The sequence below is a fragment of the Stylophora pistillata genome, chromosome 10 (assembly GCF_964205215.1).
Source record: "Stylophora pistillata chromosome 10, jaStyPist1.2, whole genome shotgun sequence".
NCBI classification, from domain to species: Eukaryota; Metazoa; Cnidaria; class Anthozoa; order Scleractinia; family Pocilloporidae; genus Stylophora; species Stylophora pistillata.
Genome location: NC_142528.1, coordinates 15,722,294 through 15,747,317, shown reverse-complemented (window position 1 = coordinate 15,747,317; position 25,024 = coordinate 15,722,294). Strand labels below are relative to the sequence as shown.

The 25,024-nt window shown below is 38.9% G+C and overlaps 3 protein-coding genes and 1 pseudogene across 4 annotated transcripts in view; 1 reads left to right on the top strand and 3 right to left on the bottom strand.

Moving 5' to 3' along the window:
* Positions 1-25,024, bottom strand: part of LOC148721943 (uncharacterized) — a 547,091-nt pseudogene that overhangs the window by 154,248 nt on the left and 367,819 nt on the right. The window lies entirely within an intron of this gene.
* Positions 1,435-13,587, bottom strand: LOC111333292 (leukocyte receptor cluster member 8). The gene is made up of 15 exons (XM_022938829.2): positions 13,420-13,587; positions 11,708-12,059; positions 11,129-11,332; positions 10,498-10,747; positions 7,647-7,875; positions 7,495-7,539; positions 6,766-6,909; positions 6,211-6,516; positions 5,927-6,065; positions 5,252-5,347; positions 4,374-4,508; positions 4,228-4,296; positions 3,765-3,894; positions 3,027-3,234; positions 1,435-2,101 (listed from the first exon to the last, which is right to left on the bottom strand). Exons 1-15 carry the CDS (start codon positions 13,482-13,484, stop codon positions 1,942-1,944), a joined length of 2,532 nt encoding a protein of 843 aa, XP_022794564.2. The 5' UTR covers positions 13,485-13,587; the 3' UTR covers positions 1,435-1,941.
* On the top strand, positions 13,607-18,546 carry LOC111333294 (uncharacterized). The gene is made up of 3 exons (XM_022938831.2): positions 13,607-13,760; positions 17,129-17,352; positions 18,263-18,546. The coding sequence occupies exons 1-3, from the start codon at positions 13,610-13,612 to the stop codon at positions 18,314-18,316; spliced, it is 429 nt and encodes a 142-aa protein (XP_022794566.2). The 5' UTR covers positions 13,607-13,609; the 3' UTR covers positions 18,317-18,546.
* LOC111333293 (uncharacterized) lies at positions 19,399-21,209 on the bottom strand. The gene has a single exon (XM_022938830.2). The coding sequence runs from the start codon at positions 21,075-21,077 to the stop codon at positions 19,539-19,541; it is 1,539 nt and encodes a 512-aa protein (XP_022794565.2). The 5' UTR covers positions 21,078-21,209; the 3' UTR covers positions 19,399-19,538.

Below are 25,024 nucleotides of genomic sequence, written 5' to 3'. Positions count from 1 at the left end.
ATCTTTCCGATGACCAAGCATTAATTTTCGATTCTCGGGTTTGATTACTATTATGAAAAGTTCCGTCAACTCATGGGGGCCTTATTACGGAAACAGGGTTACTTGAACAGGAAATATTGATCCCCCACTACGGCCACCGTAGGTATCCATTATAGCGAGGAGAGCTCAGGCTTGTTACACAGTTAATATATGTCAATGAAAAACAAAACCAAAAATTCAACTTCAGTAAAAAAGGAACAAATCCGGCGGGGTATGGTGGCTATGAGTTCGTTGCACGGAAACATCAAGTATCACTGAGAAAGTTGTCAGTTGACTTGAGCGAAATAAAGGCATCAAGAATTGGTGAATTTTGTCGCGCGGTGATCGAAGTGGTCGCTATGCATAGAGTTAGTCTTTAACAAATGGTAAACACCACAGCGTACACTATTGAGTTATGGATGCACGCGGGAGGTTGCTAAGCACGAAAGAAGCGTAAGAGTCGCTCGAGGCGATAGCCGAGAGCGACTCTAGCCTCTTGAGTGCTTAGCAAACCTCCCAAGTGCATCCATAACTCAATAGTTACGCTGTGGTGTTTACCATTTGTTTTATAATATAACATTGATACATTTTAGCTAAAGAGTTCCCTTTTATTTTAACAAATCTTACGTGACCAGAAAAAACAAGCGCCCGCGGAAAAATGGTCTTTGCATTCGCTCCCGTCAGCAGCGTACACCCATGGGCAAAAGGCGGACGTTAAATTGACCAATCAGAGCGCGCGCTGTGGCTGTTGCATAAGTAATTAAGTTTGAACATCACACTGACATCGAGGTATCAACTGAAAGGGCAATATGGTATTGTTTTCTCAATGAGCTTCTAGGAAACTAAAACAGGGTATATACAGCCGCGCCAAGCTCATTTGTGTGGAACATGTTTTATCATGCCTTTTTGTAACTAATCGAGTTGAACCGTGAGCATACCGCACGCTCCAAAATAATACGTTACAATGAGAAACCTAAGTCGAAACCCTTTTTAAATTGGGAGCGATTTTGTTCAAAGGCATGTTTTTAATTCTAATAAAAGCCTTCTTCCCTCTCCCTGCGTCCCATGTTCAATTGGGGAAAATGAACAATGGTATTAGTTCCATTGCTTAAGGAAATAAGCTTTCGGCGAAAAGAAGGTTGCGTGATGTTCAGAAAGAAAGAGAAAAATCGAGTAGGACAACCCTTTCCGACTTCTCTAATAATAAAAATGACACTGATATTTTAATGAAGAGCAAGCCATCTCTCCTGTTGAGTTTGAAGCTGCTTATGTGTGCTGCGCCTTAAAACCGTGATCTACCTAATGGAACTGAACTTTTCAAACCTGCGCATTCATCGCACTGCCCATGAAGGAAAGAAAAAAAAAGCAGCGTATTCAAGATTAAAACAAGAGAAGGAGAAGAGTGGTTACAGCTGATACGTACAAACCTCATATTTATTTAAGAAACAGTTTATCAATACACATCTTTTGAATAATTAATTTTCTTGAACTTGATATACAGACCAGTCTTGAGGTAGATTATTTCCAGTCTTGCTTGTTGTGGCCTGAAAGAGACAAAGTCTGACAAACGAGTGCAGTCAGGGAACAGCAACATCAGCAACCTGCACACACGGTACGTAACCAATCTCTTGACATACTGGACAGCCAGCAAATACTACAATACAATACTTACGGATGATGTGTTAATCAATATACTCGCTTCAAAGCTTTCAGCGAGTTCTCACGGAATTCTTGAAAGATTTACAGAATAATTAAGTTAAAAGAAAACCTACATTTTCCTATACCAACAGAAACACCTGGTGGCAAATATGAAGTGGGCTTAAATTTATAGAGTGCCTACTGCATATTCGCCTAAAAATCAAATTTGCTTTTTCCTAACTAATCCAAGACTTGACGGGACGAGTTGGCGCGGAACAGGACGGGTCAGCTCGCTGTCAGGACTCCCTGGGAGAGCTTGCAGTCGACCTTGGTTTCATCTGCGGTGAGGACAACGCCTAGATCTTGTAAGAACTTGAGACACTCTCCTTCTTCAGTGAAACCTAACTCGGATTCAACGAAGGAGGCAGGTATTGTGGGACGGTATCTGAAGCACACACAGCACAGCAGAAGACAGGAAAAGGATAGCAAAGGGGAACAAAGAAAGTAAAATAACAAGTTAGAACATCATTTCAATAACTAAAAACATACAATGTCCCTGCTTTACAGCACTTTTATGAGCCAACTTTCACATCCCACCAATTCCAGAAATAATTTCTCCAATTCCCCTCTCTTTGATAAGGCAAAGTATGAAAGACACGTGAAAAACACGCTTTAATGGGATAGAACGATGAAATCGAGAAAAAAAAAACTCTTGAAGTAAATAGGTAAATACTTCTCCTTGCAACAACGCCTAAAGGATAAAAGCATAGCAAGAAAACCATGGAAAAATTATACGGCCACAGTGCAGTGAGAATTTGTGAAAGTTTGTCATTACTAATTTAGCAGCTAGGCCTTGCAAACAAAAATATTGAACTCAAAGTAACATATAATAATCCATAGAATTCCAGTAAGAAGGCACAAATATAACCAGATGGCGACCACAGAAACAAAGATGACACAACTACGATACACACAGACAATCACATATCATGCATTATCTTAGAGCAACCTTTTAGGACTTGAACTACGAGACTAGAAAAAAAAAAAAAAACGGGCTAAAAGCATACTTCTCAAGTTAACAAGTCAAAAGGACAATGTGTAGAGGTTTGAACAACCGCTCAAGGAACGTCAAAGTCAGAAAAAAATTGCTCTAAAATATCTGGGACATGAGATTGATGATCGGTTCATTTTAGCTTCTCCTCTCAAATTACTAGACAAGGACTGCAGCCAGTGGTAAATGACCATTTTCACTTTTTAACTGAATATAAGTTTCTCCTAAAAAAAAAAACAAATTGTAAATTTTAAAGTCAAAAATTGACCAATGAACCGATCGCCAATGTCCCAGAAAATAACACACAAAAACAACCCACGATTTGATCATGGCCTTCAGAGCTTGGACTCTCTCGCGCTGTACAAAGAGATCTAATAGATAGCCCGACATGTTGGGTGCATTCAAGTAGAGCTGGAAAAAAGTGTGATAATTAGACAGAGCCCAAGCTGAACGTATTAATAATGCGTGTTTTATTGCCGGGTCCGCTTTCTCTTCTTTTGTTAGATGAGCCAAGGCTGTTGTCAGATCTGAGACCTACAGTCAAGGAAGATGTCTCTTCACTCAATTTAATGTAATTACAAACCTAGAGCAGGAAGCTACGTAGAAATATTACTAATCTTCCTGGAAGGAATTCCAAAATTATAGGAGGTCCAGTTTGCTGTCTGTTAATGCAATTTTAGGGCCTATACCTTTGCTCTCGAGTCTCAACGTAGCCGTTTGGATTTCTGATTCTAAGCATTTCAAATTTGTAATATGCGAACCAACTTCAAGTTACAAAAAACTAGCCTTGAAATTGTGCGGCAAGTTAACCAGTGCTTCATGCTACACGTTTTCTCTGTGGAAGGTATCTTTTTGCCTTTCATCTTCCACCCTTCCTATTCCCTGCTCCAGTTTCATTTCAAGTCACGAGCAGCACCTTAGTGGACAAATGCAAGCTTACAATGCCACCTTTTGCATTCACACGAGATAACAGCGACGCAAGCCAATCTGTTGGCAAACACTACGATTCATACCCTCCATGAAATAAGAATAATTTTATATGTAAAATCAAGGATACCCAGAGTATTTTTGGTGAGAATATAATAAAGCAGTCTATAGGCAGTAAACTCTACAACATTTCCCGGCAAATTTTCAGCATACAAGGCTTTGAGCTGTGTCTGACACTGGTTGAACTCCTCTCTATCTCCCTAAAGGGTAAAATATATAGTTAACACCCGAATCACATAAATTAGCATTCGTTTGCAATAAATTTATTATGTTACCTTTCAATTTAAAATCTAAGTATTCAGAATGTCACCCACAAAACTGTACTTTATGGCTGCTTTAATATGACTGTATGTAACCATTCCTTTTCCTTACGTGGAACGATGAACTTTACAGTAGTTCAAGTAACATTGACTAGAACACTTTTTGTAATAGAAAGCTCCCCATCAGATGTAAATCTAAAGAACTGATCAATGTATGTTAACAGAGCGCGTTAGCGATGTTCAATGAATTCATCTCACACAGCAAATCCTTACCTTCTCTAAGGCTATCCTAGCATGAGTTTCATAGACTTTTACGGTGAAGGCATCTCTAATCCCTTGCACCTATCACAGATAATTTAAAAAAAGGTCACTCTCTCTGGACGATAATTCAATTCAGAACACATCTCAAATGTACTTACAGTGAGATCCTGACGGACAGACTTGAGTTGCTCACAAACATAAGTGTAGTCTTGCTTTTCTTTCCAATGGCTTTTTATCATTTCCATAGATTTGCCAAGTACTTCAACTGGACGGACAGTGGAGGGGTCTGGTGCCTGTAAAGAAATGAGGTTAGAAAGTCTGATTTCAGATAATCCAGGATACTAAGAATGTTTATATGTGTATGATACATCATTTCCTTGAAAACTTCAATAATAATTAAGAAGTAAAATATAAACTGGCTGAAAGATAGTAGTTCACCCTTACAATCCCTAGAGAGACCAAAATGGAATGTCTCTTTCCAGGATCGATACATTTTCAAGTACAATACTCATGAGAAGGGAAAATAACAATGAGGGGATACTGTTCAATTTGGCAACAAATCCCCAGAGCAAAATTTATTGGAAAAGGGATACAGACAGTGCAATAAATTAATGTTTTGACCTTTGGAGTGTAAGGCTTTAAAGAGATCTCAAAGACAAAAATATAGCAAGTTTCATATGCCATTCACAGAAATACAAACTAGTACAATAGTTATAAATTGTAACTGCAGTTAAATTACTATAGCTCTAAAAAAAAAATCATCCATGATTCTACCAGACAGGGCACCGGGTAAATGTAAAAGTATATCATTCCTAAGAAGAGAGAGATTTCTATTTCAATGCACAGTTGTCAAAAATAGGTAGTGGTTATCGTGTGGTTAAACTGTTACATCAAATTTATGCCTACTCATGGACTGTCTGTCAGAATAACATTTCAAAAATCAATCATATTTTCAATTGGGTTTAAATAACGAAAATTTAGAACAGAGAGACAACTGTAGATTAAATGGTGCACCTTAGTTTGAGATAAAACTCACCGAAGTAAGCCTGAGGTAGGGTTTTTCTAAGTCTTCACATGTTCCAACTGTGTGGTATTTGCTCCAATCCATTTCTTCACCATCTTCACCGAACGACTAAAATTGAAATAAAAAACAAATGAATAAAAAACAAACTCTTCTGGTAGGCACAAACGAACAAATGTAGATCATAGCTGAACAAGGAAAAGCCCCTCACATGTACAAGAGAGAATGCTAAGAGAATAGTATCTTAGGTGTTGTTAGGCACAAAATAATCTGTTTCTAAATACATTCTCCTTTCTTTAAAGTACGATGCACCCTACAGAACTGCATAATTCCTCGGCAAGCAAACCCTAATGGAAATTTTCCAGTCAGGGGAAACTTTATAAAGTTATCAGGAGCACAGTGGTCAACAAACAAACAAACAAACAACCAAAAATAAACTCAAGACAATTCATGGACATTTTAAATGCAGCTTAACCACCAGTTTTTAGTACATTACAGTGCCATTAAACAACAAAGAAAACAACTGCCTTGCACATCAATACTTACACAAATGGGTTTGAGATTATCTATATAGACATATGCTTGTCTGTCAAGGTGCTTTTGATTCAAATATTTTTGTCTCCCTATCTTGAGCTGCATTGTACATGTACTTCAAGATATTAAATAAAAGGAATGTAAAGCATCTCTCACCAAAGAATGGATGGTGTTTAAAATACTAGTTGGTGTGGCTTGTTGAGGAGCTAAAGTCGACTTGAATCTCTCTGCCCGTTTTTGTATCTTTTCTTGAGCTTTAGGGTCAGCAGTAGCATTGTAATTTGCTATTTGTGGCCTGCAACATACAGGTGCAAAACAGTTGTCATGAGCTGCTTCATGTACAAGGCAGTCCTGCCCGTCAGTGGCAGGACTACAGTACCTAATGCACACAGGAATAGGATATTGAAATTTGTTTTTTTTGTTCTTTTCATTTTACTCACCCTTTTGCATTCTTCTTCCCCTTCTGAGCTTTTCCTCCCTTTCCCTTAGTTTTAGGCAATTTCTTTCCAAGTCGTTTAGGATCAAATCCTTTCAACCTTGTTTTGCTATCAGGACTAACACTTCTACTTCTACTCCTACTCCTGCTCCTGCTCCTGCTCCTGCTCCTACTCCTACTGCCACTTCTTGAAGGTGATAAACTCCTGCTCCTTTCTCTTCTTCTTTCTCTCCGAGTGGTAGGTGGTGACCTCCTCCTTGAAGGATGCCATCTAGGGAGCTTTTTACCCTCTGGGGGTGACCTTCTCAGACTGTTAAATTGTTTGAAAACAAGAAAAAAAAAGTGACAATTCTTGCTAAAAAAAGAGAAGTTGGCTATTCCAAGCACAAGTACATTCCATTCTCAGGTATCGCAGTCAGAAAGGAAAGATTTTCATATGGTAACTTTATGGACCAAAAAATGCAAATCCACTGAATGCAGTATGTGCACTGGTTATTTTATCCAGGGTAAACAAGAACTCAACAAAAACCAGAAAGTCCATTTCAAATATATCACAAACCTAGGCAAAGGTTCTTTGTTCCAGTCAACTACCCAAGCAGTGCCATTTCTGAAGGCTGAAGCCAGCATATTCTTCAGGAACTGTTCTGTTTGATCTTTATCAGATTCTGTTTCGCACTTCTCAAATGCTCTCTGCACATAGTCCCTAAAAGGAAATATCACAGTACTTTTCAGTTCCATTGAGATTTAAGACTTTCCTTAAGTTTGATTGAGTTTTGAAAGAGTGCAGAAAGGAAATTTCTATAAGCGAATTTCTACATAATTATCAAGTTTGTGTATTATCAGGTTTAATGACTCCAAAAAATTCTGGCTATTTTATAAGATGCCAGGCTACATGTATCATGTGCCCAAGACTGAGTTAGTATAAAGGGTTACTGCAATTTTCAATTGAATGGGGTGCAATGGAGGTTTGGCAACCTGTTAAAATTGTGCTGTTGTCACGGGTAGCCGGCTCTGTTTCCAGTGGCACAATTTTTTCCTTTTTTTTGGTAATGCATGGCTCTTTAGATTTGGTTATCACTGGAAATGAATGTTACCCAGGACAACACCCTCATTTTACAGTCAAACCCTGTCATCCAACTTTTTCCATGCATCACTCAACTGCTAATCATAATTAGTAAACAATAGCACAGTGGAAGGAAATTTACAGCGTTTGACTACTGCAAGCCATCACTTTTGATTACATTGCTTCTTAAAGTCCCCCTTGGAACAAAACAACATCAGAGTTTACCTTAAACTTGGTGGCCACTTTTGTGCTGGAAGTGAAGCTTCATCTCTAGAAAAGTAAATAAACATGTTATACAAGAGGCAAACTACAGTAAGGTGTCCTGTCACGAGTTCTACTTGAAATCAGTGGCAACATACAGTACAAGCCTAACTAACCTTGTATCCTCTTTAGGTGGAGATTTTTCTCTCTCTGGTTTTCTCAAGTGCTGCTGCTCTTGTTGTTGCTGCCGTTGCTGCTTCCTTCCTGGACTTCTTGGTTTTGTCGGCTCTGTCCAAGGTGAAGGTCTCGAGTGTTCATCTTGTGAAAGACTTTCCCTTCTCTCAACTGATGGTCTAAACTTCTTTGTATTTGGTGAAGAAAAGCTATTATTATTTAAACTTCCACCTGTGGGGTAAAATGATAGAAACAACATTACCTTTCCCAAAAAGATATGTGTATAGTTTGTAACTTATATGTACAAATTTGAAATTTCCAAATCAAGTATTTTCAGGGTTAAGACTTATTTTAGATGATGATAATCCATTATTTTTCAAAACCTTATACAGGACTTTCTTAAAAACGTTCAATGAACGAAGACCAATAGGACAATCATTCAACACAGCTCTGTTGTTGTTAGGACTCTAATTTTTTACCAATCTCTAGGACTATCTATGACTTGCACTCAAATTCCATCACTGTCCAAGTCAAGAAAATGATATTGTAAAATTAAACGACAACCCAACACTTTTGATTTCTGGTAAGAGGTTATTAATTTTGCTACAATAGTTGTGTAATCTATGTGTCGTTTTTAATGCCAATCTCTATAAGAGTTTCCACTTGACTTGATCAGCTAAGCTTTACTTGGGTGGGTATATTCTTCAGTTCTAACATGAAAGTGCGTATTGTTGCACAATCAGGGATATACCTATGTAAGTCTTAGAGTGCCCCTGAGATCAAAATTTTCGTACATAATTTTTTTCATTTTCGTGTTCAATGTGTCTCCTTCACCTACTCTGCCAAATTTCAGTCTAGACCGAACACCAGAAAAATATTTTTTTGGGCCGTTAAATTCATGATTTTGCGTCCGCCATTATTTGACCATGTTCCGGCAGTTGATCGCAGGACTTAGAGGAAGTGATGTCAAAGGCTCAATGCGAAAATCTCACATGGCAAAATGTCAAGTAAACATAACAGAGTGCTTTACTCTATTCTTACAAAAACTAAACAAAAATTACGAGGCATCGATGCGTAATTCAAAGCTGAAGTAATTGTGCAGACTATGCTGCAGGTATTTCTCTGCATTGGAGACTTGCAAATAGATCAGAACGGGAAAAACGGATGCGATTTGTGCGAACTCGCCGAGTAAACTTAAATCCTGCAGGGATATTTGTGATCTACTCCAAACACTTCTCGGAGGACTGTTTCGAGACATCTGTGTACTTCAAAGGATCTTGGCAAAGAATTCTGTTGGGTTCAGTGCCTACCATTCAAAAGAAGGGACAAGAAAAACCGTCCTCAGTGTGATCTCGACGAAAGTAAAGTCTATGAACCTCCACAGGTTTTGTCACCTTTACATATGCGCTGATCAATATCCACCTTTAACAACTCTCTGGCAGAATACCTTACACAAAGGAAAGTACTTGGTGAACATTGTAAATAAGAATGATAAAATAGCCGAATTGAGGAATGAGATTTCTGACCTCAAAGAGCTCACTTTTATACAAAAGAGATGAAAAATATAATTGTGTGCTCTGACTCTAAAAAAAGCTGGCTTTAATATCAGCGAAAATAGAACAAACAGCTTAAGATAAATAGAGCATAGAAACACTTTAAAATGTAGGCTTGCAGCCAAAAAACTGAGAAAATGAAAATTTCTTAAAAAACCTCTCAAACTATTAACCATCTGACAGCCAAGTCAGCATGCTATCGAAGGGTCTTAAATTCATCCCAACACCCGTGACAAACGAATGTGAAATCAGGCCACCTTTGGAGAGATTTATTTGCAAGACGAATGGGCCTCCGTTACACCTTTCACAGACAAAACAAAGAACCACTTCCGTTTTATATCAAACTGAACGCCACCAGTTCAGTCTTCTATCGCCCTTCAGAGCTACTTGGAAAATTGTCATAACACAACTTGCAGACTGTATCTAAGCCAAAAAAATACTTTGTAACGCAATGAAGTCATGGCTCTAAAAGGGTTGAAACAAACTCTGCTTTAAACCTCACCGAAGCAACACAACAATAGTTATCATGAACAAGACAGAAAAAACAAAAGAGGCCAAAGTGCAACTCAACAACAGAGTTCGCCTCAAATCTCTCAAATCACAGATCGTGAAAAACAAGCAGGAAAGGGTTAATGAGATAATTGACCAAATGCATCAGGGCAAACACATTAATGGCTTTGAAATGGCTTTCATAAACTCCTAAAATCCGCCTTGGTACACAATCAGCCAATGCCAAAAACAATTTTTATGTATCACTCAATCATTTCTTGCAAAAAAGGAAAATCCCTCACAACAAGCAAAACTACAATTCAAAGGTGATAAAGCGATGCGACCACAAAAGCCGTTCTGTATTTATCTTTATTCGCATGGGGAAAATTCATTGTTTGCCGGCGCAAAACTATCCACAGAAGCTTTAGATGATTTCTGGGACAATTCATCATCAGACAAAGTCAAAATTTCACGACTGACAATGAAACAGTTGTCAAAAAAGATATATGTGTGATTCTCTTTGCAGCAAACAAAGAGAGTTGTGACAAAGCAAAGCATAAGTTTGTTGAGTCTTTGATGTCATTTTCTGCTGTACAATTGCGGGCTTGGCTGGAACATGTTTTCAGGAATGGCAGACCATTTTTGGATGACTTTGAAGCAGTAAAAATTGGTCATCGAAGGTTTGTTTTGAGTTTTTAATGGCAAAAAGGGTTTTAACTTGACCCAATTCAACATGTAAAAAAATTTGCCCAAAATAAAACGGTCAATTTTCATCTCAGGGGCACTTTAAGAGGTAATGGAGTTTACTAGCCTGGGTTCCACTTTTGCTGATTAGACTGTTTCCAAAATGGCTGTCTATTATTGTTGCTGTTTTCATCATTTTGATTCTTCAAAGCATCAGCATAGGAAGTTCGTTGTTGCTGTGGCACAAAAGTATGCCTGCTTCCCTGCTCTCTGTTGCTGTTCTCATCATTTTGCTGCTTCAAAGCATCAGCATGAGAACTACGTTGCTGCCGGGGTACAAAAGTATGCCTGCTTCCTTGTTCTCTGTCATTTTCCTCCTAGATATCAAAATTTAGATTGAAATCAAGGAAAGTTGTGTTGAAAAGTGGTCTCATGATAAAGACTATTTTAAAAGATAAAATCATAATGACCTAAAAGTGGCGACAAAGATGAAATTAGAACATTACAACACAAAGAAATGTAAATGATATGGCTGAAAAAAGAAATTAAGATCTAAAAGGCACAAACAAAGAAAAACCACAAGGAGCAATCTTGCTCCATAGTGTCCTCATATAAGTCAAAGCATTACTGAGTGAAGCAAGCAATGTCCAAGGGGAAAACTTTTACCACTTTTACACCATTTCATTTTTAATTCTGTATTTGGTACCTTGACACCATTTCTTTTATTGAAAACAAAATTACATGGAATTCTAATTCACCTTTTCATTTTGATGTGAAAATGGAGGATGATGCTGATTTCTAGCTTGCCAAGGCTGTCTTGGCTGATAAGTACTGGGTTTTTTATGCTCATTTAAGGTGTTCTGGTCACTTGTTTGTTCAGTTGGTGTTGTGTTTATGTTCTCAGTTGAGTTTACGCTGCTTGCTGTTGATGACAGTACTGAAGGAGGTGATGGTTGGTAGGGCTAAAAGAAAAAAAGAATTAAACATTAAATTAGACCAAGTGCTGGTGTTTTCATACATTCACACAAAGCTGATTAAGGACAAAATTAAACAAAGACTATATTGCAGCTGGCCTAATTTGGTGCCTGTGCTTGATCAAAAATTAACTGTACAAAAGATTACATCGCATGTAAAATTCCAAAGCTAGAGTACTACTAGCAAAGCAAAATAGCCATGATTTAAAAAAATGGTTCTACACGTACAGTTTTTTGTTTCCAATAAAAGATCACAGTCTTGTCTAAACTTGGTTAATTTCATGTACAGATTACCAAAAAACCTCATCACTTTTGCTATCACTGAAAATTCACTGCAGCACAAACATGCACAAAAATACATACTGGAGGTGGAGGTACACTTGGTTGTGAAGGGGGCATAGGGTAAGCTGGTAAGTACCCAGGATAGGGGTACTGATAGTTGTAGCCACTCCATGGTGGGTAATACTGTTGATAGTACTGTTGGTACATCATTGGCTGCTGCTGAATCGAGGAAGTCATAGCACCAGGATTGCTATTGTTAGCTTTGGGTGAAGACTTCACTAGTGAGTTAGAAATCTGTGGGTTCACTTTGGCTAACGCTTGCCTTGCTCTTTCCCATTCTGGTGTCTCTGACTGTTTTGATCCCTCATTTGACTCTGCATCCTCGTGATTTTCATTACTGTTACCTGGTGCTGCTGGTTGATATTGTCTAGACCTGAAAAAAGTGATATTTGGTTAGCACAGCAACGCTTGCGGAATAATTCCATCTCAGAATACTCTTGGGTTAGGATGTGATGTATTGATGCCTTGATGGTCTATCTCCCAGCTCTTTATCAAAAAAAATTTTGTACTTGATCTGCTTTCTACTATAGACAGACAAGAATCTTGTAGAGTTGCTGCCAGTCAGTGTGCCTTTCATTACTGTCGTATCATAACTGTGGAACAGCCTAAACAAGGACTGATGTAATAAAAGACATCAAAGTTTTAAAGAAACATCTAATTAAGTTTGGATGTACAATTGTCAAAAATTGTTCATATTCTTCTGTTATCTACTTTTTGTATTCAATACTGATGTTGAAAAACCTCTTCAGGGATGCTCAGTAAAGTCTATGCATGTACTCTGCAAATCCATTCTGTACATGACCCACAATCAAATCCTAGGAATTTTTCATAGTAATTGCAAAGAAGAAAGTTCAAAGGGCATTCTGAGACATCAGCTGATAATTTTAATAAAAAATGTTAACTCCTCAACCCTGACAAAGACAACTGCCTTACTTCATAAGATCCTTCAACAAAACACAATCTCTCACAAACCAGTCCTACAAACAGATATCGAGACCAGCAAAATTGCAGACTCCAAAGTTTGCTAGAGGAGATGAAATTGTTCTTTCAATATCTATTTTTCACAACTTACAAAGCTGTTTAAATAAAACTGAAAGGATCACTTGACACAAAGACATAATGATGGTGACAAGTTAAGGGTTTGTTTGTGCTCAGAGTACATCTTTAATATTGTTTACTGGGACTAATTCCTTGATACCTCTTCACTAAAAAAAAAAAACTCAATCTGTATCCCATAAAATTCATCACCATGCGACAAGAGCCGTTGAAAAATTTCCATGGTCACAGTTAGGAATGAATAATCTTTGAGACTACAAAGTAGTCCAGAGGAAATTCTGAGAATACATTTCAGTGATCAAGATAGTGAATTAAAAATCCCATTTTCTGTATCTGATGTAAACCGAGCCACTTTTTTTCATTTTCACAATCTTAGGTATATTTGGAAAAGCGGAAATTACGATGGTTGTCAATTTATTATTTTAAGATGTCTGAGCAAAATGGAAATTATCATATATTGAAAGGATTAGTCAATAGAACAAGAAAGAGTTTCGTAAGCTCAAGTACTGAACCAGAAGCGATGGATGGGACAGAAAACATCACAGAAACATGGCCAGATCTGTCTCTAATCACTTGAAGGGTAATGATTCAAGAATGAAAACAAAGGACTGTGAAATATTCATCCACCCATGCAAAGCATTTCAATTACAATCCAATATTAAGACATCGTTTCTCACCAATTTGCGGCAGCAGCTAACTCCTTCGCATTCCAACTTGATATCATCCCTTTAGATTTTGTCATACGTTTAGAAAAATGCAAGAAAGTCCCTTTAATTTTTCCCTAGATTTACGAAGGACAAACTCTGCTCACATCACGTCACAATCGAGGTTATGACAAAATGACGGACGCGAGTGCTGTGATGCACTATGGGTAAAATTTCCCTAGAGGGTCCAACAATAATTGAGACAATTTTACAAGACCACTCCGCCATCTTTGATTGCGGTATTGGACGGGAAAAGGCAACCCGGCTTGTGATTGTACATCTCTTACTTACTTTGTCTCTGCTTTTTGGGAACAGTAAGTAAAATTTATTGGTCGTAAACTAATTAAATGGCCTTCTGTAAGTTTTTTAGTCGTATGATCAAGTTTTCGGAGGTTTATGGAGCGTTGTTTGTTTGAAATAACAGCAGTAACAAATTTCTTAAAATGAATTGCATGACTGCAATATTTCACTGTATCGCAAAACCATAGAAGTACAAATTTGAAAAAAACAGCACCAATAGTACTCAAGTATTACACTTATCGTACCCTAAGGCATATCACTCTCATTTGATAACAATGTCTTACGAAGTTTCGGTCACGCTTCTGACGTTAACGCCATACCAAGTCATATCAGGAAAGGCATGATAACTCTTCAAATAGACACCACTCCATTTAGATCAACTGTTCTTTTCTAGTTAAAGTACAGTGTTCATACACTTTGGTATGATCCATCGGTTTCTGTAACTTAAGTTATCACGCAAAGAAGTCTAATGTCACTGTGAACATAAAGTGAAAGAGTTGCCATGATTTGACAGTATTGGCACAGGGGACCACACGAGCGACGTGTCTGGTCGTGTGTTCGAAATATAAAGAAATGTATGGGAGAATATTGAAGAGTCGTAATATTGTAAACTTATATCGAGGAATGTCTATGTTAAGGCTCAAAATAAATGTAAACGTACGTCACTTGCCGTGTATTATTGTTTGTGGGGTTCTAAATGGCGAATTTGAGCAATTTGGTAGATTTTGCATTGACTGTTACTTTACTGTATAAGAAGGAGACAAGGGTCGAAAGCTCATTTTCGACTGCTCCACTTTCGAAGCCAATTTTCACCCAGGAATTAGAATCGCCTGGCTTCCAAATCGAACATCAGATAAACCAAAAGGTTGACGTTTCTTCTCGTGTCATTCAATCAAAGATCCATTCAAAATCCAAGCGCTAACCGCCAAAAAACTTTAGAGAAATGAAGCTTTCCAAGCAATTGGCATCCGCAGCACAGATTTGGTGTGCCAGTGAGCAACCATCACACTGTTTGCTCCACACTGATTGGATGATGGTAAACAATGCCCTGTTTCAAATGCCTCGTGTGAGAGGGGAGTCAGGGGCATATTTGTGCCGGCGATTCATCTACTGACTAGCCTGGTGTGAGGTTTATGGTGCGTGATGGAAACCCTACACGACCTCAAACCTCTTTGTTCGCATAACCCAGTGAGCTCTGAGAGGATACTTGTGATTATTTTCGAATAACAGATTGAGCTGAACAGTAAAGAGAAGGAAGGTTGAACTGGTGATGTTTTCTGCGTAAAGAAAAATGACAATTGAAGGTTACAAAACATCACAGGGTAAATTAACTTTCTCCAAGACGGGTTACGCGAACAAGGAGGTTTGAGGTCGTGTAGGATTTCCTTCACATGCCAGAAACCTCACACCGGGCTAGTCAGTAGATAAATTGCCGGCGCAAATATGCCCCTGACTCCCCTCTCACATGAGGCATTTGAAACAGGGCATTGTTTACCATCATCCAATCAGCGTGGAGCAAACAGCATGACGGTTGCTCCCTGGCACACCAGATCTGTGCCGTGGATGCCGATCGCTTGGAAAGCTTCATTTCTCTAAAGTTTTTTGGCAGTTAGCGCTTGGATTTCAAATGGATCTTTGATTGAATGACATGAGAAGAAGCGTCAACCTTTTGGTTTATCTGGTGTTCTATTTAGAAGCCAGGTGATTCTAATTTCTGGGTGAAAATCGGCTTCGAAAGTGGAGCGGTCGAATATGAGCTTTCCACCCTTGTCTCCTTCTTATACAGTAGAGTAACAGTCAACGCAAAATTTACCAAATTGCTAAAATTCACCATTTAGAACCCCAGAAACGACAATACATGGCAAGTGAGGTAAGTTTACATTTATTTTGAGCCTTAACATAGACATTCCTCAATATAAGTTTACGATATTACAACTCTTCAATATTCTCCCATACATTTCTTTATATTTCGAAAAAACGACCAGACACGCCGCTTGTGTGAGCCCCCTGTGGTATTGGTTGTTATTATGTTGACTTTCTCAGTAAGCTCAAGATGAGTTTTAGACTTTTTTTAAAAAACATTGTTAAACCTTCTCTTACAACCTACTGGGTTGAGTCTGTGCTGTAGGTGGGAATGGGTTTTACTATAACTCTTGAACTCCCAAGATCTGTTTTTTGATTCTCCCTTGTGGCTGCTATATATTTCCTTGTAAATTAGTGACAAGAATTTGGAGCTAGATCAAGACAACTTTTACCTGATAAGCTTGAGTATTCTCATTACCTGTTTGTACGATAATGTTTGGATATTGTAGGAAGAAGTTACATTTTAATCACTTCGGGAGTTAAAGGTTAATGAAAAGGAAGGCAGGGGAAGTGTGTATGAAAGAAAGCCTCCTCAAATTCAGTTGGCAGTGAAGTGTCAGCATAGACTCATAAAGGTGTTGGGTGTCTTCAGAACATGAGAAAAGACAATCACGGCCACGCAATGGGGAAACCAGAGTTAAAAACTCTTTGTTAGTCTTTGTTTATTAGATATACTTGGAATGTAGCCTCTAAGAGAATTGAAGGGGGTACGTTTTTGAAGAAACCATTGTGCTGCTTTGATGGGGGAATACAACAAGATATTTGGATTTCATCAACAGAGTTGATAATGTATATTAACCACCATAAAGAGTTTCTAAGCTGATGTTTCGCATGTAATGTTCCAGTAGCCCTTCCTGAAAGCAAATGGAGGTATTATGGGTTGTGTGTATGAAGAAAATGGAGCTACGGTATTGGTGGGAAAACTTAGAGAACAGCTTGTTGGTGAAACTTGAGGCTATTTGTACATGACCTCATGAGCTCTCTCTTTCATATTGGCTAAAAAGACATCCATTTGGACATTTTACTTTTGCTGTGTCTGAGATGCAGAGGTTTTATAGTTAGCATACTGGCTGGGTTTGAGTCCTGACAGGGCTCAACATTTTATTTACTGAGGCAGGACAATTTTCTGTAGTAGTGGTTCTCCTTCCAACCAGGACTGCCTGTGAATTATGAGGGAAAACCCGACAGCTTGATAAGGAGAGGGAATAGCTTGTGCAGATTTTGTATGCACCCAAGGGGAGAATAAAAGTTTGTAGTTGCTTGGTACTATCTATCTAACTGTGGTGGTAAGGGTGACTGGGTGCTGCAACATTCATATATGTTAGAGATTGAATTTTTTTTTAACTTCTCCCATATACACCTAAAGATTGGTTTCAGGCTTTTACTTTCATGTCCTAGCATTAGTTGTCTCTTGAGAAGTTATTGAAAACTTGATTGCATCACGTGTAGCCCTGTAGCCCTCATCGCTGTTTCCAAGCAAAATTCTAACCTCAGTCTTGAACTTAAACTTATTTTAAAGGTGAAATAAAGATTATGGCAGAAAACATTGAACAACACTTCGACCCTAAGACTTTTAAACTGGAGACGGCTCCATTTGATGCAAGATTCCCGTACACCAACCAGACAAAGAACTGCTGGCAGAACTATGTGGACTATCATCGATGCATAAAGAAGTTTGGAGAGGAAGAAAGCAGATGTCAGTATTTTTTCAAGACTTACAAATCATTATGCCCCGGTCCCTGGGTAAGTTAGGAAGCTACAGTTATGGAATTAAAGTTGTTGCCTTTTTGAGGCTTTTAATAAACAGCATGCATTGTAGTCAATAATTGTAGTTTACTGGACCATGCTCTACAGGGGTAGGTTGTGTGTCTATTGCTATACACGCTTTATAAGTGTGTGTAATTTGTGCTAATTGCATGTACATGGTTAACCAGGCCATGTGCAGGTGTCTGGTTTTTTATTTATTGGAAGATGAAGCAGAATTCAAACTCAAAAGAAATGCAGCTTTTAAATTGATTTTTATTTGGAGTAAAACACTGTGAAATCTCTTTATATTAAGATTATTTCCATTTCCATTCCAAATCATCATGTAGATAAAGAGAACAAAATTCAATTGAAATGAATTAAAAATTGAAGACGGTTAGTGTTCCACTGTAAACTACCCAATTTTTAACTCATTGCTTTTCCTAATGATTCAGCAACATGTAGTAGGGGCTAAATTGTAAGTTAGTGAAATCATTTTTATTTCACAACTGTCTTGGCTGTTCTGGTAGAGTAGCTAAAAATAATAGAAGGAAATACATTATTGCTGTAATATTACAGTAGAAATGCTTACTGGGATCAAAAATTAATGAGCACTTTTTTTCTGGTGGGGGGGGGGGGAATATCCATTTAGTCTTTTCATTTTTGGACTGTTGTGTCTCAGAGGCATTTCTTTAACTGCCTACAATTACATGTCACATTTATAGTGCTTTTTTTTTGGGGGGGGGGGGGCACATTGTGTTGTTGATTTTCTGTAATGACTTTGAGGCTTCTGAAGGCTGACAGAAAGAACTGGTACAAAATGACCTAATACAGTATTCCCATTGGTGACGATTTCTGTTACCTTTTGTCCTGTACCCAAGAGTAACAATAATTTATGTCATTCTTGCAGGTGGAAAACTGGGATGACCAAATGGAGAGTGGCACATTCCCTGGGCGTATTTGATTTTGTTTTCCATGTTATTGTTATTTTCTTTATGTGTCTACTTTGAGGACTTTGTGGTGACTGTTTACTAATCTTGGTACAAAACTGGAGAGAGTTTTCACGGGTGGTTTTCTTTGCAGACTGGTAATATGAGGAAAGGATTTATGATCTGTTTAAAAGAAGGCTGTAAAACAATGTACCTTAATAGCAATTATGCATTTGGAATAAAGCAAAATTTAATCTTTAAAAAATCTCTGTTGCGTTTGTTTCTTGGTTTTTTGGTTTTCAGTGGAAGGAAGCGTTTAAACAATGTTTTTGTTATCTTGGCGCTTAAAAAAATCGAAGTGCAAAAAACTCTTGTAGTCAATTAGAAGGTGATAAGTAGAATGTCTCAACAAAAGCGATAATCTTTTCAGGATTACTTTACAATTTTAATGAGACTGCGACCCACATGAACAACTCTTGAACATAGTAGAACAGAACAACACAGTGACAATGGGCCATGTCAATGAAAAAACGTGACTTGAGAGCGACTAATATAGTTCTTACATGTAAGTTTTCCAACTGATCGCCGCGTGTGGTGTGTCGTCATTTCGTTCAAAATTTTCGGTCACATCGTTATAAAACATTACCACATCGCTATACCCGTACTACGAAGTCACATCGTTCCACCAAAGGTTTTTTTCGCCACACATCTTAAAGTTGTGTACGAGGCGCTTACTTGTTGTTACTAAGAATCGTGGCGTGCAAACCAAGTGCGCATTTGAACTGAACAACTAGCTCCTTCTGAGAAATAAGCGCTACCCTGGAAGTGGGCCCTCATTAAAGCTATGAGCGAGTAAGCCTCGGGCAAAGAGAGCCGAAGACTTGCCTGTAAGGGCCTGGCACTAATAATTATCAGTGGCGTTGCCTTAAACTTTCTCGCGGACGAAGAAGCGTCCTCACCGGAACGCTGATATTTGGGGCCTGCTCACAGGCTAAATAAGACAACAGAGGACGCACTAGCTCTTGTTTACTCGAGTTTCTCCTGGCCAATTCACCCCCCTCAGTCGCGTCAGCTGAAAGTAAAATTGTCATTGTGACATACCAAACCGTTCTGGGATTCTTACATTGAATAGGACACTTGGTTTCATTTCACTCGGCTTTTTAACGTGACAGAGAAACTCTGAATAAACTTAAAAAGTAGATTTTACGTTTGGTAGATTTTTCACTGTCCCTTCATGCAATAACTGTTTTCTTCGAATCAGTTCTGGCTCTCCTGTATTTGTCCTAGTCCAACCGTGATGTGCGTAGTAGTCCGGCGAGGGAGCGTGGGCCTAGTCTGTTGACTTCCTCTCGGCATAAGTGAGCCCCTCCTGTCGAAAGGGCTCAGTGATGTTGTTCCCCTTGCATTGTTTGCAGATAAAGTCGTTCTTCGCGACGTAAGAAGTCCTGGAGTCTCTAGAAAGTTTTTACTAACCCCCATCGACATCAATGATGGAGCAATAGAACCTCTCTTTCCCATTCCCGCACCGGATCCATTGGGCATTATTGACCCTTTTCGACCAGCAACACTGCTCCCGCGTCGACCCATATCAGGAGCTCCGGGAAAAGCCGAAGATCTCCGACGACCCGATCCGCGCGGTCGTAGGAGATCTAAAAAACTCGACTCTAAATAGTCATCCCCTACGAATGAAGTGTTGTCTCTGAGATGAGCCAGTGGATCGGGCCAGTAACCACTTGGAGGTAGAAGTATCGGGTCGAAACTCTGCCTGTAAGATTCAGAATGTTGAATGCCATACAAGCTCAGAAGCCGGCACATTTCTGATTTTGCCGTAATGGCAGCCTTTCCGATTTTGGTCTTGTCAAAAAGTTCGCTTTTTCTTCTTGTTAAAGATACGGTTGGGGTAAAACTCCTTGAAGAAACTGATCCCTCTTTTTTATTTTCTGTTATCAGTGGTGTGTTTCGACCCTGCCGTGACGAAGGAAGCGTGTCGATTGGCCCTTTAATCTTTTCATGATCCAACAGTGAGCCTCGTCTTTGTTGCGGCGAACGTGCTGCTTCTTCATTAGCGTTACCACTCTCATTAGCAAGGTTTCTCTGATTGTTCTCATTTTCCAAATCTGAGGCTGATGATATCACTTCGTGGAGCTCCAGATCGTTCTCAACGTTTTGTACTGCCATCTGCGGCGAGGGGCTCCTTCGTGCAATGAGTTCAGATAAGTTGGTCAAAGAGCGCTTTTCAGCCCATTCTTTGGTGTTTAAGAAAGTTTCAGGGTCTCTAATTGTTAGAGATGCTTTACCTTCGGTCATCAGCACTTGTGCACATTCATCATGCCCACGTTTGGTGGCTTCCAGTATCGGTGTCATTCCTTGCGCGTTCTTTTTATCGATATCCAGTCCAAATCGTTTTATCGCTGTCACAAGTCTTTTCACGGTATTCACTTGACCACTCGCTGCGGCGTAGAACAATGCTGTGTTTCCGTACTTGTCTCCTCCGTTCAAATCCAGATCTAAAATTGAAGCATCGAGGATCTTTCTGACGACGTTTTCTTGTCCGCAAATACAAGCCCACATCAACGCTGTTCTTCCTTCCCTGTCTGCAACGTTGACGCGCGCTTTGTGGTCGAGTAGAATCTTCACAATTTTGTAACGCGTGCGGTGCATTGTGTCGGGAAGAAAAATCGCTTTCATCAGAGCGGTTTGACGATTTTCATCCACTTTGTTCACGTCCTCAGTAAACGATTCCAGTAAGAATTTAACTTGGTATAGCCTGCCCCTTGAAACTGCTTCCAGCAACATGGTGAGGTTTGATTTCTTGTCATGCACTATCGCAGTGCTATAGAAACCGTTTGCAAAACAAGCAAATATAACTCATATTAGCTCAATTATTTTCAACGATGAGGCTGATCGGACCTACTCCTTTGAGATTTACTTCCTTTGTACTAAATCTCTCTAGAATGAATTAAAATTCACTTGCACGTCATGGTGAACCATGGCTACAATAGAGTCTAAAAGTAATGTTAGCTTGTCTTGTCTTTTTATAGCGAATTAGCATTTTAGACACTCATTCACCCTTATCTCAGACAAAAGCCTTTTGTGTGATATGGACTTACTTCTCTAATGCACATAACAATGAACTGTGCGAATTTATGACCTGGAGGGGATAACAAGATAAAAATAAGTGAAAACGCAAATAACTATCGCGTTAGGAAAATAAAGCTAATTTTCTCTTGTTTTCTCGAGAGAAGGAACAGGTCGACTAGAGTAAAGGTAAAATTAAGGCTGATAGTTTCTAAAGAAACTGTTTGGGGCTGCGTCGGTGGGAGTAAAGAAATAATTTGGATATATCAACAAAGTTGAAATGGTCAATTGGCCACCTTAACGATTACAAAAGCTGACGTTTCGAGCGTTAGCCCTTCGTCGGAGCGAATAGAGGAATTGTGGGTTGTGAGTGCTTTTAAAGGCAGAAAATGGAACTACGTGATCGGTGGGAACATGGCAATGAGAAAAACTCGAATAAATTGCCATGTTCCCACCAATCACGTAGCTCCATTTTCTGCCTTTAAAGCACACAATTCCTCTATTCGCTCCGACGAAGGGCTAACGCTCGAAACGTGAGCTTTTGTAATCGTTACGGTGGCCAATTTACCATTTCAACTTTGTTGATATATCCAAATTATAGAGTTAAGGTAATTGATCCAAGGTGTGTTGATGAGGGTTTTGTGGAGCCGTATTTAGAATTGAGCGTGTGACAGCCTCCTGAATAAACTCACCGGCTGCGATTACGTAATGCTTTTGATAGTCTATAGCAGCTCGAAATTGATCGCAGTTCACTGTTTTGAAAGGCATTTCTACAAGCCCGCGAGCTATAGAGAGGATTTTCCCTGGTATTGATAGTCTTGCATGATTTTATAACACGAACAGGGTTTCTACACAGACTCAACTATGATGAGCCCCCCTCTTACAGGTGGGGGAAGCTCAATGAAACCAAAGAGATTCAGACCAGGGCCAAGAGGGGAGGACCTAGAACTCTTGTAGTGCCAAAATGTTGGTCACTCAAATCTTTTTCCATCTAAATTGTTGCTCAGTTTGATGGATAAGGTATATGGTAGGCAGGCGCATTTGATTCCAAAAAGCTAAAAAAATAACGACACAGTAACTTTTGACCTCGTTTCCTGACGAAGACTAGCAGTGTAATGAATTGGTGATAGACAAATGAAATGGTTATCTTTAGGTAGCGAGAGGGAAGTTTTCACTGTTTTTTTTTTTTTTTACCGCACCGGTTGGTGTTTTTCGAGAGGCTTTCGACCAGCAATAGAAGTACAAGTGAAACTGACCAAAACTCTCAGCGCATGCTCACATCTTCTTGGATTAAACGCCTTTTGTCGTGTCAATTTTTATCATGACGTCATAAGATCCCTACACAGCCAGTGCGAAAGACAACCCTACCACATGAAATAGTAATGACAACCTGGTAAGATAGTAGGTCAACTGGCATTCGGACAACATGAACTGAAATGAAATAACTTGTAAATAAAGGATACCTGTTCAAGAAAATAATTACTAAACGTAAGTTACGTAACCCTTTACCGCCTTTCACTCCCAAGATCTCATTAGTAATTCTCCTCACTGTCTGCGATACAATTCTTGTAATGTCAGCTTGGAGAATTTGGTATTGGATCAACTAATGATCCCTGTGTTCACATTTTTCTTTATTCTCATTACTTGTCTGCTTGATATTGTCAGTGAAGTCGTAAGGAGAAATTCTGTCTTGGTCACCCATGGGAGTAAAGGGTTATACCATGTACAAACGTCTGAAAAAAAAAAAAAACCAACTTATTGTAATTTTGTTTTAAATCAGAGCTATTCGCAGTAGCTTGTTGGATTCATTTAAACTATTTGACTCAAGTCCAAGGTACCGCAGCTGATGAAGCATTTGTTCTGGTTTGGAACTGATGAGTCAATTTTTAAAACGGAAGCCTTTGTTCTGAAGTGTATTAAATTAATTGTGTTGAAACTCAACTAAAGCAAATGACTAGGACATTCACCTTTTAGAAAAATGTTCTTAAAAGTACCCTGATATAATCGATGCCTCCCGCAATTTATCAGTCATGATTTTGGAACGGAAGGTTCCCCAGTATTAATTTTTTATTTGATGAGTGCAAGAGCCGTACTATACTAGTACTGGGGAATATTGGCCCAAGGTCGTGGCAATTCATACCGGGCGTAGTGAGGTCTATACAAAAATGAACGTGGGCCAGTATTCCCCAGTAAAGCTCGAGCAAATGAGGTCAGTATATATTTAATCATATGGCACTCGGACCAAACTTTTTTATTTTAAATTTGCCGGCTGTCGCGACCAAAACTACGTAATCGCAATTTCTGACCAAGTAAGAATTACCTTGCTATATGATAACTACGAATATATTTTTGGGCCGCTTGATAAATCTTCGATTTACCAAGGATTTTTTCGGATGGATATTGGCCTCGTTCACAGGCCCCTTTTTTCGTCTCAGTTCATTACTATGCCAAAAATAATAATTTGACCAATAAGTCACGTGACAAGTAGCCTCTAGCCTCCTGCATTAAATCTAAATGTTGTCCATACCATTCTTGCCTGTACATCTCACTCACCCTATCTTGATACTGAGCAAGTCTTGAGAACATTCGCAAAAAAAATGAATGAAATAAAAGAGAAAAGTTCAAGAAAAAAAATGTGATTTTCGAATTGTTTTAATCCCCTGTTTCCCTTCTAGGGACCGGTCATTATTTATCGTCTGGGGGGGTGGGGAGAATTTTGAATCCACTGAATCCTCCCTAATGCCCAGTGATATTGGAATAAATTAGCAGTCAATTTTCTGTAGGCTCCCCCTTTATACCTTTATTTGTTAGCGACGACTAACCCCCCCTCCGTTCCTCCTGAAGGCCATGTGATCCTCCAAAAATCCCCCGATACCCCCCCCCCATTCCATTCTGGCTATAAATAATAACTGATTTCTTAGCGTTTTGTCTGATTGGATCAGAAGCTCGCGAGAGGTACGGATAAACTCAGTTAAGAGATTATAATCTCTTGCCTCAGTATACTGAGTCAAAACAACTTTTATGCGTTCGTGTTATCATACACGTTTACGTGACCAAGTTCTCATTAGTAATACATGTGTTCTCTATTAAAAGGAGACTACTTGACCCTTGAAGAGTTTGCTTAGCTGTGTCACCCAATCACGAAACAGCGTGAAATTTCTCCTAAGTATCCTGTTAGCATATGAATAAAACTGAGTTTGAAGCGAAAAGAAAGAAAACTCCATATGTCTTAAAACTTATATGGCGGAGTACTTCTTATCGATTTTTTGTTGCATGTGAAAGATTTGTGAACAGAGAATGACAGCTTATCGGTTCCAGAGGTTCCTAACAAAGTGCTAAGTTTCTCGTCTTCGCCGTAAAGAGATTGATTAATTTACGCCCCGCCTTTGTGATCAATGTCTAATGAAATTTCGTTTTTCCTAAAGATTGTGTAAATATGTAAATAACGAGGGGCAGAGGTAAAATAAGTTGTCTTCTGTTAGATGCTTTTTCAGTTGGAAACAAACCTCCAAATTCTGTAAAAAACAAAACCTTCACATTTCTTCAAAGTGAAAAATCGCATGTCCACTGCACGATCACATTCAGTGAGTAGAAGAAGGTATTAATCATCCTTTCCGTACGTGACCCTAAATCGTGTGAGCATTTACTTTCTGTCGAATCGGTTA

What these genes read in the sequence shown, in the direction of transcription:
- LOC111333292 (XM_022938829.2), bottom strand. Translation starts at nt 13,484, where the DNA reads ATGACAAAATCTAAAGGGATGATATCAAGTTGGAATGCGAAGGAGTTA. An exon ending in AACAAAGAACCTTTGCCTAG is followed by an intron (nt 6,517 to 6,765) that starts GTTTGTGATATA and finishes ACAATTTAACAG; the next exon opens with TCTGAGAAGGTCACCCCCAG. An exon ending in TAAACACCATCCATTCTTTG is followed by an intron (nt 5,348 to 5,926) that starts GTGAGAGATGCT and finishes TTTCAATTTTAG; the next exon opens with TCGTTCGGTGAAGATGGTGA.
- LOC111333294 (XM_022938831.2), top strand. Translation starts at nt 13,610, where the DNA reads ATGGGTAAAATTTCCCTAGAGGGTCCAACAATAATTGAGACAATTTTA. An exon ending in GTCTCTGCTTTTTGGGAACA is followed by an intron (nt 13,761 to 17,128) that starts GTAAGTAAAATT and finishes CTTATTTTAAAG; the next exon opens with GTGAAATAAAGATTATGGCA. An exon ending in CATTATGCCCCGGTCCCTGG is followed by an intron (nt 17,353 to 18,262) that starts GTAAGTTAGGAA and finishes TCATTCTTGCAG; the next exon opens with GTGGAAAACTGGGATGACCA.
- LOC111333293 (XM_022938830.2), bottom strand. Translation starts at nt 21,077, where the DNA reads ATGTTGCTGGAAGCAGTTTCAAGGGGCAGGCTATACCAAGTTAAATTC.